The sequence below is a fragment of the Chionomys nivalis genome, chromosome 1 (genome assembly GCF_950005125.1).
Source record: "Chionomys nivalis chromosome 1, mChiNiv1.1, whole genome shotgun sequence".
Classification (NCBI taxonomy): Eukaryota; Metazoa; Chordata; class Mammalia; order Rodentia; family Cricetidae; genus Chionomys; species Chionomys nivalis.
Genome location: NC_080086.1, coordinates 130,882,297 through 130,899,333, shown reverse-complemented (window position 1 = coordinate 130,899,333; position 17,037 = coordinate 130,882,297). Strand labels below are relative to the sequence as shown.

Below are 17,037 nucleotides of genomic sequence, written 5' to 3'. Positions count from 1 at the left end.
GAACTCTGGGCCAAGGTCATTGCTTTCAAAGTTTGACTTGAAGTCCAAGGAAATGGATGGGAGCATATGTTTAGATAGCACAGCCGCTAAAATAAGAATTTAACTTTCTAACAGCACAATTTTTTAAAGTCTCATACATAGGTGTGTATCCGATCCTATGATATTTTTACCTTTCTGAAAATATAATTAATTAAATCAATAACACTACATGAGAAAATAAAAGTAAATTGCTACTTTATGTCTCCATCTCTTCTTTCTCTGCAAAAAAACACCATCCAGGAAATACCTTCACTGGATCAAGAAAAAACCAGACTTGAGCCTGGACAACCCCAGCTCTCCCCAGGCATTTCAACTATTCATCTGCACCCACAGTTTCCAGGTAACCTGTGCTGATACGTCTTGTTTATAAGGATATTCTGAAAAAAAAATCGTTGGAATTTTTGGTGCATGTGTCTTTGTGTTTAATGAGTCACCAGACTGTATCATTGAATTTCATTGGGAAATGCCTAATTTCCTACAATAACATGTACAATGTGGTACCGTCCTACCCTGGAGCAATGCTAGTGTGAGAAGAGTAACATATGTAGCGTAGACAGATCGTTCAGCCTCTCACTAGCTTCAGTGGTCAGGACCAGTATACATTGTGCAAAGATTCGAACTTTCTGTTTATCCAATGGTCATGTTTTTCGAATTCTGAATTTTTCTCAGTTTTTTTTTTTTTAAACTAAATAGTCCAACCAGAAGTATGACTTAATTCCATGAGCTTTCAGGATCATTATTAGTTCTTGAACAGAGCAACCATTTTATTTGGAGTAAGTTATCCTTCCACTTTCTCCAAGGATGTCAGTGTACATAACAAGGCTCAGTTTTCTTACCTCCCCTTTCTTCCTGCAGTAGTGATTGAGAAGACATCACCCCCTGTGCCTGTAGAAGTGGCTCCTGAAGCTTCCACATCTAGTGCCAGCCAAGTGATTGCTCCTACTCAAGTAACAGGTCAGTGGAGTTTTTGCTGTATTCTACATCCTATGAAAATACATGTGTGGACCACACTTAAATGCAATATCAAATGCATGGGATTGATCACCACTAGGTTAGTTATAACTGCTGATATGTTGGAAATGAGTGTGCATAAATAAATCAGGGTACATATGTGATAGCGTATTATACAGCTATTAATGTTTTTAAAGACTAAGGTTTTAAAGAAATATTTATGTAATAATACTTATTAGGAAAAGTAGGATACAGTGTCATTATGCCAATTTTATTTTTAAACATCTACAAATATGGAAAAGGAGACCAAAGAAATGCATCCGTGTTTACCAGTGATAAGGAACAGGGTTATGGGTGATATTTATGCTCTTACATATGCTTTGGTATATTTTAAAAATTCTTATAGCAAACATATTTCAATCCTTATTTTAAAAATCCTCCAGCAATGTATTGTTTTTGAAACAGATGAGAAAAATCTAAAATGATAATGTTCTTAATAATAGGATAGTGGGAAAATGTAGTAGGATTATCCATAAGAAACACCGAGAAGCATAAATAGAAGATTTCAACATGATCTATAATAAAGAAAAGAGAAAGTAACCCAAACATCCAATTGTAGAGAATAAAATGCTAACTGACAAAGAAGAGAGTGGCAAGCCATGGACTCAACCACAAACTTCCAACTATCTCAGTGATAGAATCAAGACACACTTGTACCCAAAGCCCTGGTCCTCCCTGGTGACTCTATGGCATCTCCTCTTGGAATTTGTTGTTAATACCAAGTGAAGTGCTATAGAAATGTGAGCAATTCTAAATACTTTTGGAGCTCCATAAGGAAGCCATTACAACTTAAAAAAGAAGAGGTTTGTAGGAAGGTGGACTGATATGAAATTCCCTGTTAAAGAGGTACAGGTCCTTAGACATAGGCAGCCATGGTGAGACTCGGAAGTGGAGACCATCGGGAGAAGATGGCACCATAACATCGTGATGGAGTCCAGAAGGGAGAGAGGGCCGTCAGTGCCACAGGGAAAACGGGGAGTTGCTGACGCTTGAGGATTTCCAGTGATGGTGGGCAACTTTCATGCCGCATGACCTAGCCTCGCCTCACCTTCATGCCAAGGCACACAGAGGCGGGCACTGTTATCCTGGGGCTACAAACGGGGAGGGAGAGAAAATGAGCATGACAAGATCACATATGAACTTATAAACTCTGTTCACGGAGAGAGACTGCAAGATGGAGGAGGGCTGGGCTCCAGTTTGTGTGTGTGTGTGTGTGTGTGTGTGTGTGTGTGTGTGTGAAAGAGAGAAATAGATAGAGAGATATACAGATAACAGATTATAAGATGATAGATTGATTGATTGATAGATGTGCTGATAGATAGACATGTTGATAGAAAGACAAAAATGATAATGCTTTTTAAATGGGCATGGTTGAAATTATTATTTAATATTGAGCCCATGTATATGTACACCTGCCCTGCTCATTTAAAGACATATAAGCATGTAATATACTATTTGGGGGAGCAAAAACCTTTTAATTATTTACCTCTCTGTTATAAAATACAAGGTGACAATATAATTCCCAGATTTTTCTGAGTAATTATTGAATTTCCATTTCCCAATGTGAAGGTAAATAGTTCTGAATTGGCATCTCTGGCATCGGTAGACAAACCTCTTTACATTAGTTTCACAAAAGTTAATGACATTTCAGCTAGATAGATGCAGTTTCATCATTAAATGGAACTATAGAAATGATCCTGAATGCCTTTTTTTCAAATATTTATTTTATTTTCAATTATGAATACATATACATACACATATGTATAGTAGTTGGGGGCAGGTTCTGTGCATGAATGAGCGCAGAGTCTGCCGAGTCCACAGAAGTCCTGGAGCAGGTGGTTGTCAGTTGCCCGACCTGGGTGGCTCTGGAAGAGCAGTATGTGCAATTAACCGCTGAGCCATCTCTCTGACCTTAATGGTCTCGCTTTCATCACTTAAATGCAAACATGTGAGCAATAACAAGTGGGAGTTTCTGGGCTTCAGCTGATTGGAAGAGAAACGGATGTAGCTGCTATACGAAGTCGTCAGAAGACAGCTCAATTTAGTCTGGCAGATATTCAGAGCTGACATCTGCTATCAGATGTCTGAAGCACAAGTATTTCCTTCCAGGAAACAAGAAACCCTGATTTTTTTTTTCCTTTTTGTGGAACAGTTCTAAGTGTTTCCGTTTCCTCTAGCAAAATAACTTTTTGGAAGAATTTCTTCCTTAGGGAGAAAATTATAAATAGAGAGGCTTCTAATTGATGTATTTGCATCTTCAGAGCTGTTACGTAGCACGAGATCCAACAGTATGAGAATGCCGTCTCCTGCCAAATTTCCTTTCCATCTAGACGTAAGCTTTTCTAGTGGTTAATGAGATGACCAAAGACATGGAATTAAGGAACCCTCACATCATCTATCACAGGAATGTCGTATACTTTTTCTCCTCGGAAGTCTAGGCACAATCCATGTCAGGTCCTACCACTCTTCTCTACCATAGTTGAAGGAAGGGAGGGGCTAATGTAAGATTCTAAAGTTAACACAATCAGTTCCACATTGCCCGGTGATGATATCTCTGTGATTGTCAGATTGGAAAGGAGCCTTTTTGGATCTAACCACACATCCTTGAACATGGAGCAATTTTACAAGGAACAGAGTATTTGCGGGAAGCATTGGTTTCTGCTCTGAACAGCCGATTTGGTGGCTTGCGACGTTATTGGCCTACCGTTTCCAAATCAATCAGGCATTTCAGCATATAAATTCTTGATTTCGCACAGTGTCATAATAGCTGAAGGAGACGTTGGGAAAAATCAAACCTTTATTTCTCTAGCAAATATTTACAAAGTGGAAACATCTGTTTCAATTGTTTTGGGACAATGTCTGCTCCTCCTGGGGCAGTTGGGAAGCCAGGGCATTTTAATAAACCTTTCCATGAGTTAATCTTGGTGTCTTGCTCCCGCTCTTCCTGTACTGTCTCCATTGCCCATGTGAACCAGCCAGGAATTGCTTGTCTTACCCCACAACTGCCTTGTGGAAACCTCCATAGTGACCATGGCCAGAGTGTTTTAAAAACTATTTGCTAGTCTGATTTTTCCAGAACTCAGAGTTGACCCCTTTGAAAATATTTGTCCCCAAAACATATTCCTGCTGCTATTACAGTCTCAAAAAACTATGCTGATGAGAAATGAGCTGGCTATTTAAGTATAAAACCTTCACCTTTTGCTTTTCCAGCTCCATTGTCTGTGCATTGGATCCTCTGTTCTTCCATCCCTTTGAATAATCCCATGATGAATGACCTCAGGAAAAGATTTCTGAGGATCAGCACACTGGTTTTCACAACTAGCCCAAGGCTTCTTTTTCCACTGAGTTTTTGAAAATTAACACACTGAGCTGTTGAGTCTGCTATTGGTCTTCTTGGTGAGAGGCAGCGAGGATTTGGTTTTCCACTGACTTTTGCTCATGGTTCTTTTCCCCCAAGTCCTCAGTGCATTTAGGAAAAAGGAGTAGAATAAGATTCTTGAACTTGTGAGGGTGAAGTTGTGAAGGAATGAGTTCACTCGCCTGCAGTGAGCAACTCTTAGGAAAATGTAAAGCATTATGTCTTTGCCGCTAAACCCAGAAACATCAGAAATCTTTTCCTATTAAGACAGTATCCTCAGAACTCACCTTTCTGTGTGCTGCATGTACTCTTAAGTGTATGAAAAACCTAACGTGGAATGAGGGAAATATGAGGAAGACATAATTTAAAACGCTAAAAACATACATGCATCTACACATTTGCATGATTGCATGTGTGTGTGTACAGGCAGACAGACAGACACACACACTGATATGTACACTCATTGTGTGCATGCTGGAAATCAAACCCAAACCCAGGGCCTTGCTCATACTAGGCAAGTACTAAGCTAAAATGCCCAGTGCTTAGCTTTCTGGGGTAGGGTCTCAGCATGTAGCTCAGGCTGACTTTGAACCTTCCCTTCTCCCATTACCATCTCACAAGTGCTGGAATTCTAGAAATGGAACGCCAATCCTAGCTGAGTCACGCTCGCTTTCAGAAAACACCTATTCTGACTAACTTTTTGTTGGTTGTTAGTTGAAAGCAGACAGACTGTCTTGAAGGTGATTGAGGGTCTTTCTGTCCAGGAGGGTGGCATCTTGCTAAGCAAATGAATGGACACAATCTTTGAGGACAAAACATTGGAAGTTCTAACAGCTAATTACTGTAAAAATGGGATGACCAATGGAAGAAATTGTGTGTTGTAGGAGTGCTCCTCCCTCCTTTCCTCCCTCCCTCCTCTCTCCCTCCTTCCTTCCATTCTTCCCTCCCTCCTTCCTTAATGCATCTCCTAGTATCCTCTAGTGGTGTCAACATGGCGGTTCCATACATGTTTAGTGCCCCACCAGCCAAGGCTGATGTTTTGGGCTATCTCTGCATGCTTGAGCTAGAAGATAATCATCTCAAACTCCCCAAATATTCTTCACCTGTGTAGTCAGCCCTCTCCTCTAACTTAATGTGCCGGATTGAAAGGAAAGGCCACTGCTGTTGCTCGTGTCATTTGCACAACCACCGAGTCAGCATTATTAACCATTTTTCATGCGGATGGTTAACAGGACACAGCAGGCCAAGCATACGAGAAATAATTGGATGGAGTACATTGATGAACTGTGGTGCTGGAATGTATTGAGTTCTGTTCCAGAATCATGTACTTTTGAATACTTTTATTCATGTGTGTAAAAATTCCAACCTATAATTATGCCTGAAAAATAACAAATATATATTTGCTAATCAAGAAACTGGGATGCCTTGGGAGGTACTGCAGCCATCAAACCTTCCGCATAAACCCTAACTTTATAGCTTTTTAGTTTGCTCTGAATCACTGTTCTAGTATGTTAATGATGATGAATTGATTTTACTATTCCAAATTTGGCCTTCCCTGTTTGAAGAGAATCACCAGAAAAAATACTGTGTATATTAATATCAGTAATTTAAAAACCAAGAGCTCTAAATGCCAATCATTTCCAAAGGAGACATCTACTTGTAATGGATTAACAATAGCTGGAGTTGTATTACTTCTATTTTTTCTTACTCTGATAGTCACACAGCACAATTTTGACCTGAAATTTTGCGAACATAACACAGGGAAAATGTTATCAACTTTTGCCTTCAGGGTTTTATAGCACATGGAAATGACGTATTTATATTATCTTAGATGTGTGGGTGTTTGTAGCAAGTCTTTCTCTATCCCACTAATCAGCTCCCAAATAATGACATAGAGACATCTTATTATTAATTATGAAAGCTCAGCATAATGCTTAGCCTTGTTCCTAACTAGCTCTTACAACTTAAATTAACCTACTTATATTAATCTACGTCCTGTTATGTGACATTGCTTCTCTTCTATCTTGCACCTTCTGTTTCCTCTTCATGTCTCCTGTGCACCTAGATTCCTCCTCTTCTTTGTTTCTCCCCCGCCACCCCCAGAAATTCCGCCTACATCTCCAGCCTTGCTCTTCCCCATTAAGCTTGTTATGACTCCAATCCTACCACTCTGTCTTCACAAATATCCCGCAACAGGCGTTTTTCCTGCATGTATATCTGTGTGCCATTTGAGTGCCTGGTGTGTGTCGAGGGCAGAAGAGGGTGTCAGATTTCCTACAACTGGGTATTGCAGACCGTAGGTGCTGAGAATCGAATCTGGTTCCCCTGGAAGAGCAGTCAGTGCTCCTATCCGCAGAGCCTCCTCTCCAGCCCTATCCTTGTCAGGTTGTCGTATAACTTCACTGTGAGCAGTAGGAACACAATGATGGGTAACTTCTTGAGCTGCCCATTAAGTTACATGTGTTACTTAGCTCTTTTTAGGATCAGCTGGAACTCTGATTGTTTCCATTTTGCACTCGTAAGAAAGTATGCTCTAGAAATGGCTGAGTAGCTTGTCCCATGCTACAGGATTCTAAATGACAGCAAAGCATATACCTTTATCTGACTGCAAGCCATCAAAACCATTGGCTATACTTACCACTCTCTGCCATTATACCTTCCAGCAAGGCTCGTTGGAGACAGAATGTCTGAGGTAGAACATTCATCTCAGAAAGGTGTTTTTATATCCTTCATCCTTAGGGTAATTAAGCTCATTTTTACGCATTTCCAGAAATCTCCACCACTATGGTGTGATGGTGTGGTGTGGTATGTGTGGTGTGTTGTATGTGTGTGTGGTGTATTTCTCTGTATGTGTGGTGTGTGTGTGCTGTATTTGTATGTGGTGTGGTGTGTGTGTGTGAGTGTACTTATGTGTGTGTGTGTGGTGTATTTGTATGTGTGGTGTGTGTGAAGTGTGAGAGAGAGTTGTGAGGATTTAGCGGTATTAATTGTACAGGTTTACTAGAAGCAGAAAATGTCACACAAGCATCAGAAGGAAATCAAGGGAGGATGAAACAGATTTGGAGGATGGTTCTACTTTGCTAATGCAAAGTGTGATCATCTTAAAACTGGAAGATACATATAGAAGCTGTAGGAATCTTCCTGGGTAGCAGAGGTGAAATTTTACAGCAGCTTGGCTTGACCATTTCTGGGGAACTCACGTTTGGACTGCTAAGGAATAGAACGTTCTCATGCATCTCTCATTAGGATAGAGCGTGTGATGATTCAATTCCCTCGCGTGTGATGATTCAATTCCCTCGCAGAAGAAGAAATAGAATTGAGAGGATCTATTTGGTAGGCCATGCAGAAAGTTGCTTTGTGAAGGATTGATTTCCTTACAACCCTCTACGTTCCTGCTTGAGTTCATCTTTGAACTTGATTCGCTGGCAATGAGCAATTTGCTTAGGCAGAACAAGCTGATCAGGCACAAGCTAGTTTCGTGGATTTCCAGTTAGATTCACAGCCCAATGTGTTCTTCTAGACATGTGCCTGCAGTGTTTCACTCAGATGCTTCTGAGACACAAAGCCGTGTTACCTGGGGACAGTGAAATGCCTCCTGCTGTGGTGTTTTTCACACTGTTTTGTTTCTTTCAAAGAGATCAACGAGTGCACAGTGAACCCAGACATCTGTGGGGCAGGCCACTGCATCAACCTGCCTGTGAGGTACACCTGCATATGCTATGACGGCTACAGGTTCAGCGAGCAGCAGAGGAAATGCGTTGGTAAGAGATGTGTGGTCACTGAATGGGAAACAGAAATATCATGTTTCTTACATTTAATCTTCTTGAGAAAACTTTATTATTTCTTTTTTTTTAAATGGAATTAAGGAATAATTTGCCCAAACGACAGGTTTCTCTTTCTTCTGTGTTCAATGCCACTCCATTGCTACAGATAGGACATTTGCATAAAGGTGGGCTGATTTACACAAGTAAATAGAATACGAATTTTAGTAACAGCTACCGGCAATCGTGCATTTAGCCCAAACAGATCAACGCTGATGCATGCTGCAGTACCGAATCCACATTCACATACAAAATCTGCTTTCCCATAGGGGTTTCTAAATTCAGAACCTCTACATGCTAGCATGAAGAATGGTTTTCTAGGTGAGGGAACTTTATGTTTCAGGGGCCAGGGGAGCTATTCCAGAGGTGGTATAGGATTTAGGAAATAATTATAGTAGGTCAACTTTAAATTTAAGTCCTTTTAAAAAGAAAATTTACTAAGTTTGACGACATGGACAAACTAAATAAAGCAACAAGAACACGCACCCAGTACTTCTTTACCGTGTGTGTCTTTCATGTGGGAAGGTAAAAGAGACACTTACAGCTGCTTCCTTTCTCACGGACCAGCCATGTGTGGTTTCCTCTAGAACCTAAAGTCCTAAGTAGGAAAGGTAATAGAGATGACCGTGCCCCACCTGAGTGCATTGCAGGTGAGATTGTCCCTGACGGTCCTGACGAAGGTCAGTTCCAGTGCTTTGGTGACCCTGCCTGCCAGAATAATAGCCTTCTCTATTGAGCTGGAATTTATATTTTTTGAAATGTTCCTGTTATGTTTTGTGGGGTTTTCTTATTGTTTTGTTTTAAGTTTTACCCTTTGAAACATGCATATTCCCTACTAACACTCCTTCGAGTATTTGGAGAGGGAGGTCATTTCTCCCCTGCTGTTCTTGTTGCTTACAAAGATCTCTCTGATCCCAAGGGAGTAGCGCTGGTATTTGGTGTTTTAAAAAACAGGGAAAAACTGAGTTTTTGCTACACAGCCCTAATCTTCCCCATTGTGCTCTTGTTAACAGACATTGATGAATGTGCTCAGGTCCAGCACCTCTGCTCCCAGGGTCGCTGTGAGAACACAGAGGGAAGTTTCCTGTGTATTTGCCCAGCAGGGTTTATGGCCAGTGAGGAGGGCACTAGCTGCATAGGTAATGACAGTCTTCTTCCTGATGTTGGATGGTGGGGGTGATGGGGGGGGGGTGAGGCGGGGGTGGGCCAGTTCAGTGCTTATACAAATAATCCAACATTCTTTTATTAAACAATTGCTGTGATGGTGTAGCAGTCTGCTTGGTACTGGGGCGAGCACTTTGGAAGGAAGAGTATCAAAGGTGTTCAATGAAAAGAGGTTGTTTTGGGGTTCCCCACTGCCACTGTGTGAATCAAACAGTGCAGCTTGAGAGCGTGCTGGAGACAAGAAAAAGATGGTTGTACAGACCAGACATTTCCTTTTCATATCTAAGTCAAGTCAAGCGAGGAGAGGTAGAAAGTGGTATCTTTGCAAAATAAAAATGGGTATAGTCACTTTGGAAATCATTAGGGAGAGTTCTCAAAAAAAAAAAAAAACAACAAAAAAAACCAACAACAACAACAACAACAAAAAAGCAAAATAAAGCAAAAACCAAACCAAAACAGAAAAACCTACAAACAGAAGACCCTACTATCCTGGCCTAACATTTGACATATACCCCAAAGACTCTATATCCTGCACAGATACACATACCCACTTACACCCGTTACTGTGCTATTTACAGTACCCAAGATATGAAACCAGCCTAGGTACCTATCATCAGATGAACGGATAATGAAAATGTGATTATTTATGTATGTATATATATATATATACATATATATATATTTGTCACATATATATTGTTTTTTCAACTCTAATGAAAAGTGAGATTATTAAATTTTCTGGAAAATATTGAGTTAACCTAGACTCACAAAACTAAACATTGCATGTTCCCTTTTATACACAACTACACAGCTCCCAGCTTTGTGCGTGTGTGTGTGTGTGTGTGTGTGTGTGTTTGTATGCTATGAGTGTGGTCAGAGGCCAGGAAATCTGAAGGGAGCATGTGACGGGGGATATGGAGGCTCACAAAGAAAGGGGGCTGGGGAGTATAGAAAATGTGTGACATCAAGGCAGAAAGGGAACATTGGGAGAAGGAAGATGTAGGCAGGGAAGCAGCAGGAGCAGTGGGGAGGAGCAGGTTGGAGGGGGAGAAATGAAAACAAAAGCTAGGCGTATTTGTAAAGGCCATAAAAGAAATCTGTTACTTTGTATGTATGCTAGTTATACACTAAAGACAAAGCATAAGTAAAAATAAATGACTAAACCCAGACAATCTTTTGTCTTTGACACAGATGTGGATGAATGTCTGAGGCTCGATGTGTGTAGGGAGGGTCGCTGCATCAACACCGTCGGGGCCTTCCGGTGCGAATACTGTGACAGTGGGTACCGTGTGACGCGGCGGGGGCACTGCGAGGGTAGGTGTGCTCGTGAGACTGCCTGTCACAGGACTGGGAGATGCGGCGTGGGCCCAGATCCGGGCTGGCAGGCAGCTGCAGTGGTTCTTACTGTTCTCCACTCTGTCGGGGACCCCATGAGGCCCAGGTCCCTACTCACTGCTCAGAGTCTCTTTCCCTGCCCACAGCTTCTGCTTGACTTCCATGGCTCTGTCTGCCTTATTTTCTATCTTGATATTCTCATTATTTCTCATGCTGCTATCTGTATTTCCTGGTGTTTGGAGTTGAGAACACAGCTAATTGCTGATTATTCTGGCACGAGGCCAGACTTAATTACAATGTCTGGCTGCTCACCCATCTGTAAATATGGTGCAGGTGTAACCTGGGCTTATTTTTCATTTTCGCTCTTCCCATTTGGTTGCATTCCTTTGTCTTAACTGTCTTCTTCTCCGTGTATTCTGGAACATTCTCACAGACGGTTTGAAGAGCTGTCCAACCAATTTGGAGTCAGGGTCTAACAACGCTAGATAACATTTCTTCATTCCATTTACGGACATTGTGCTCATTAGCGAAATGTTTTGGAAACTGTGTATAGCATGCGCAGAATTACGTTCGAATTGCTATTTCTATTGATGCAGATATTCACCTCACACCAGTTCTTTTTGAAACCTCCATAGTTCTGTAGGGTTTTTTTGCTTTGTTTTTGGTAATTATTTTCCCCAGAGAAAGAAAGTAACTTCAGCTGCAGCCTTGGCATGGACCCACAAGAGTGAAGACAGGGTCCCTGACCTGCTGCTTTAAGGCTTTAGACTTAGAGGTGGTGTCGGGTCTTGGCACTCCCTGTCTGGTTGCCTGCAGCTGTCTGAAGCTCTGCAGCTTGTCTGCTGTGGGCAAGCTTCTAGAGCTAGGGAGGGACAGATTCAGTGGGCCAGTTTTCTCTCAGCTGTCCCTTGGCTTCTGCACGTTGGTTCCCTTCACACTCAGATGACCTATGCCTGGAACGAGAGCTAATTAGACATTTCTTGGCAGCGCATACCTGCCTGTCCTGTTGGCCTCTTGCCTCAGCCCCTTGGGTTCTAATTCTAGAGACAAGTGGGAGTGGTGTGTGTTCCTGGATGTCTGATCAGTTTGGACCAGAGCACAGCCGTGCTCTGATCAATGGCCTGGTGCCATTGGACAAGCACCAGAGTGACCCCACTGTCCTCTTCCAGGGAACCCTCCCTCTGCAGTAGAGAGGGTAAGAAGAGAAGAGTGTGGATGGGGATCAACCGACAACGGTCATTTGTCCTAACTGTCCAGTGTAAATTTTAGTTCATTGCCTGTAACAGAAGAGCCATGGAATCAATTGGCAGGGTCACCATGTACAGAAATGTGTGTGGCTGTAGCCTGTATGACACCTGCCATCTTCCACTTTTCAGATTTAAGTTTCTCTAAGCCTTCTTCCACGACTCTTTCTTCTTGCTGAAGTCTTCTCGGTGCCTCTATAGTTATTGGCTGGGGCACAAATAGTGCTAAAATATGGCCATGAATTCATTTGATGAATATTCATATGCCAAGAAATCAAACACTAAACCTAACTGTGTTTTGTGTACAGTTCCAAAGCAGAGAGAGGATATGTAAAAAATGACAGAAAGGAATGGTATAGAAAATTTAAAATCCTGTCATTTATAGCCGATAGAGTATTCAGGGATAATCTATGGGAGTTATCTAACGCGTGTCACTGTGTCCCCGGAGTTCCCTGAGTGTACATCATCCTATCACCTCAAAATGGCTTGAAATGAAAAAGAGGACAAATAATGGGGCTGTTTTCTAATTCTGTGGTGGACCAGAACCAAACTGTCCCCAGGTCCCTGGCTCCCTGAAGCCTATCTTGGATGTCACAGAGTAGGCTGCTCAAAAAGAGCTGTGTCTCCCAGGAGCCCAGTGTCATTTTCAGACATTATCTCATTCGCTCTTACTTTGTCACATTCAAAGGTCACAGGGCAGGTGGCCCCAGATTTGGAGATGACGGACAAGCAGGAAGTGTAGCAACAGAACCACAGGTGCCGCCTTAGGCTGTGCAACCCAGATCCGGCTGTGTGCAGGGCCAGGTGAAGGACAGTTTCTGGTTTGGCCGTTGGATTCCTATTGTAAAAAGGAAAAGACGCACATCCAGGGGAACGTGATGTTAAAAGTGAAACTGGCAAGCATAATTTTGTAGAAGTCCCAGAACCTTGGACCAAAAATGGAAAAAAGGAGAAATAGAGACAGAAAAAAAGGAGAGAGAGAGAGAGAGAGAGAGAGAGAGAGAGAGAGAGAGAGAGAGAGGCATCCCCGTGTGTCATGCTTACCGGCAATAATTTTTCACTGATGGATAAAGAGTTGCAACAATGACCCGATGTGACCATGATCCTGAGCTGTCTTAGCATCTTCTCACAAAAGTATCTCTCTCAAAGTGGTTTTAAAGGTATCTTAAAGGAGGACATAAAATACCTGTGGTTATTTGATTAGTGAGCCAATTCTGTTTATGTTTACTTTCATGCTCTGGCTTGCATCCCTAAAGTGTGTTTACATAGATGTGTTTTGAGGTCCTCTGCCTCATAGCTTTCCTATTGGGAAATAGACGTTAATTGTACTTCTCTAAATACAAAATTCTCCTCTAGGAATATAGACTTCTATTAGCTGGAGATAGTGGTCCCAGACTGGCGCCATTTCAAACTGGAACCCCCTCTTTCTCTTTTTGTTAGCATCCTGAAAAGAAGACAGCATGCTTAGGGCTAACAGGATGGCTAAGGGGGTAAAGGTGTTTGCTGCCAAGTTCAGGCCCACAGGGCCCGTGTGGTGGAAGGAGAGAACCAATTCCCACAGGTTGTCCTCTCACCTCCACGTGTGCTGTGGTGCGTGCACGCATGCATGCATGCACACAAACACACACACGTGCACACACACACTGGCAAAGTCCCAACCATATCTAAAGTGGCTTCTCATTTGAAAAGAATTATAATTAATAACATCCCTTAGCAGCGGATGGTAAAAATGGCATCGCTAGTGGAGAATATTGATAGATGGTCATATAACCTTTCCTGGAAAATTTTTGAAGTATCTGATGAATTCATTCTCTGAGCCTCATTCTTTTTCTGCCTCTAAGGAATTCATATAAAATGAAAGATTTGAAATGACTCAAGCCCAGAATGTCCTCTGATCTTTAAAAGCAAAGTAAAGGGTTCCCTAGAGACTCTGTATCTATGGAGACCGCCTCTACCAGGTGGACAGGTGACTTCCTCACGCTCCTCCTCAGTTCTTGTTTCTCTCTGGCAAGCAGTGCTAACATTGGAAATATATGATCCACAGTGTGGCCTCAGAGACCCCACTGCCTCCTAGGGTGGAGAAGACCACCCTTCCAATGGATATAGATACAACCCTGCTATATCTATGTGTGTTCCGGTTGGATATTCACTGCTTGACCCAGTGCATCCCCCCCCCACCGCCCACAGTTATCTTCTTCCCTGAAATACAAGATTACTTTTTCTCACTCCTGTGATGAAATTCAGAGTTTGTTTGGCCTTCTGATAAAACGTTCACAACCTCACTTCCTAATTTTTCAGATATTGATGAGTGTCTGACGCCAAGTACTTGTCCTGATGAACAGTGTGTGAATTCCCCAGGCTCTTACCAGTGTATCCCCTGCACGGAAGGTTTTCGAGGCTGGAACGGACAATGTCTTGGTAGGTACCACCACACTCCCATTGAGGGGAAAATGAAATATATGAAATTCACGTCATCCTCCAGAAAGTTTTTAATCATGGAGAATGTAAGAAAATGAGTTGGCCCAGAGGACACAAAGTTCCAAAAGGGACAAATAGTTCTGATTGACCCAAGCTGTCCCTAGTAAGATTTTTAAATAAAGTCAAACAACATGATAGACATTCGAGAAAAGAAAGTTGGAGAGCAAAAGGTTTAAAAACAGACAGAGAAGTGTATGTCCATAATCCCAGCTACTTGGGTGTCTAAAGCAGAGGGATTGCAGGTTACAGGCTAGCCTGGGGTAGACAGCGAGATTTCTCTCAGAATAGAAGTGACTGGGCATGGAGTTCAGTGGTACAGCTCTTGCCTAGCTTGTATAAATCCCGATGTTCAATCCCTAAGGGCACTGCACATACATGACACACATATATGCAGGCCAACCACTTAAATGCACAAAATAAAATAAAAATGAATCTTTGGAAAGAATTCCCTTTAAAAATTAAAAAAAAAGATGGCTATGTCTATTTAAGGAAATGAGATTTATGAAAATGGCATAAAGGAACATTTTTATTTTACCTGCTAACTAAAAAGTAATTTAAAAATGAAATCTATTTCAGTCCTAATAGTCCTGAGGATTTGTTTTGTACTTTGGAAATTGTTTGTAATCTGAGTAAATGCTGGACTTGCTGAGGTCATTCATGACCTGCCTGTGTGTATCAGTATAATCTGATGCTACCTAGCAACTCAGCCCTTTGGTTTATGAAAAAGAACAGAAAATTATGTCAAAAAAGGTAAAACGTTAGGAGGAAGTGTCTGGGCTGGGCTGTCTTTTTCCTACTGTCTGGCTCAGGGTGTATAGTTCTCCGTGCTTTATCATCTCTTGTCCACATCAGACACCCCTGGGGTCCATGCTCTACCTAGCATATCATTTCTTGGTGTCTTTTGTCAGATCCTCTTATCTGTTCTATATTCATAGTTACTTCTCAAGCTATAGCTTTCAGCTCTTTCCCAGAGGCCCCTTTCATCCTTGGATGATGTACTCCTTGGACCTGGCATTCAACCTGCCCTTGTTGCCAACCTGGTCCTGTCTTCAATGACTGTTCCATCGCACTGGGTGGTAGCCAGTTCCAGCTGGCTGTTTAAACCAAGACCTGTTACAAGGGAAGACAGCCTGGCAGGTCATCAATTTATAGGCTTCGCTTATGGATAGTCTGATGAGAGCCGTTTCCTAAGGACTATCAATAATGAATCCTGACAGTTAGTTATTGATAGGCACAGTCAGTATCTCTGAAGTTAGGTGTGAGTTGGGCCATGTGACCTCCTTGAAGTTTAGTTTCATTATTTATAATGTACCAGAGAAGGTTTGAAACATCTTTGTATGACCTATCATCAGAATTAAATAAACAATATGAAACATGTATTCTGACAAATTATGGAGTCCAATAAATATAACTCCACAACCATATTGTCTCTTTATTACCATTATCCTGAAACACAAACATAGCAGTAGTACTATGTTAAAAAAAAATGCTATGTTGCATGTTCTATTATGACTATGTGCTCTTTGGCTCTCTTCAAGCCCACAAAATGTAGTTTTTTACTCTGCCTCTGCTATAGGAACTTTCTAATATGAACTAATTTTGTGATTTCATTTAAACTTTTTAGCATTTTTATATAGGCAGGATATATGTCTTAGAGGTTAGGGTATTTCTGTGGTGTCATTAATGATTTCTAATAACCATTAGGCTTTATGATGTATTGGACATTTATTTATTTATTTTGAGACAAGGTTTTTCTGTAGCTTTGGAGTCTGTCCTGGAACTAGTTCTTGTAGACCAGATTGACTTAGAACTCACAGAGATCTGCCTGCCCCTGTCTCCCACATGCTGGGATTAAAGGTGTGCGCTACCACCACTGCACGGTTGGATTGGAGTTTTATATTAGTGTTACTGTTTCCTGTTTCCGCCCTCATTCTGTTTGTTCTACCAATTGGATGTGTGCAGCTGACCCCTCATTTTACTGTCTTGCTTTGTAGTTGAGTCTGTAACAGAGCATGTGACTTGGGAACATGACATTTTGGAGTGTTATTAGAGTATTATTTCTTTGTTAATCTCTTTGGGGTAACAGCCTGGCTTGCAGGGAAGTCTTTTCACTGGGGTCGTGCTCAGGCACTTGAATAACTCAGTGTCCACAGTCTCAACCAGGCTGAGAGTCGTGGTGGGATAAACATGGAGAGCACGTTGTTCACGGCTTGTTTTTAGAATCCGTGTCTCACAGATAACGTTTGTGGAATCTGTGAGCATTTCTAGACAGCTCTGAAACTGAAGACTTGGTAGCGCAGAAACCTTCTTGTTTACTCTGGTAGATGAGCACATTGTATAGAAGACACAAACCCATCTTCTGCCTCAGTCATTGTATGGCAAAGGAGTCCTCTAGTCTGTCTTTGCTGAGCTCTTGACTGTGTGGACACTGGATGTGAGAGAGGACTCAGAAGTGTGGAAACAACAAAGCTCCTCACTCTGCATTATTTTGTTTAATTTATTACACGAAGGGGTGGGGTTCCTGACAGCATCTAGGTGCATGAGGTCAGGAGACTTTATTCTTATTGTTTCCCTGCACCACGGCCGC

At 41.8% G+C, this 17,037-nt stretch overlaps 1 protein-coding gene across 7 annotated transcripts in view; it reads left to right on the top strand.

Moving 5' to 3' along the window:
- The window catches only part of Ltbp1 (latent transforming growth factor beta binding protein 1), a 390,073-nt gene that overhangs the window by 279,765 nt on the left and 93,271 nt on the right, over positions 1-17,037 (top strand). For all 7 annotated transcript variants that reach the window (XM_057775307.1, XM_057775298.1, XM_057775281.1 and 4 more), the window contains 6 exons: positions 280-379; positions 895-993; positions 8,044-8,169; positions 9,243-9,368; positions 10,585-10,707; positions 14,271-14,390. In XM_057775307.1, coding sequence (XP_057631290.1) covers positions 280-379; positions 895-993; positions 8,044-8,169; positions 9,243-9,368; positions 10,585-10,707; positions 14,271-14,390 — 694 coding nt within the window. The remainder of the gene's footprint in view (positions 1-279; positions 380-894; positions 994-8,043; positions 8,170-9,242; positions 9,369-10,584; positions 10,708-14,270; positions 14,391-17,037) is intronic.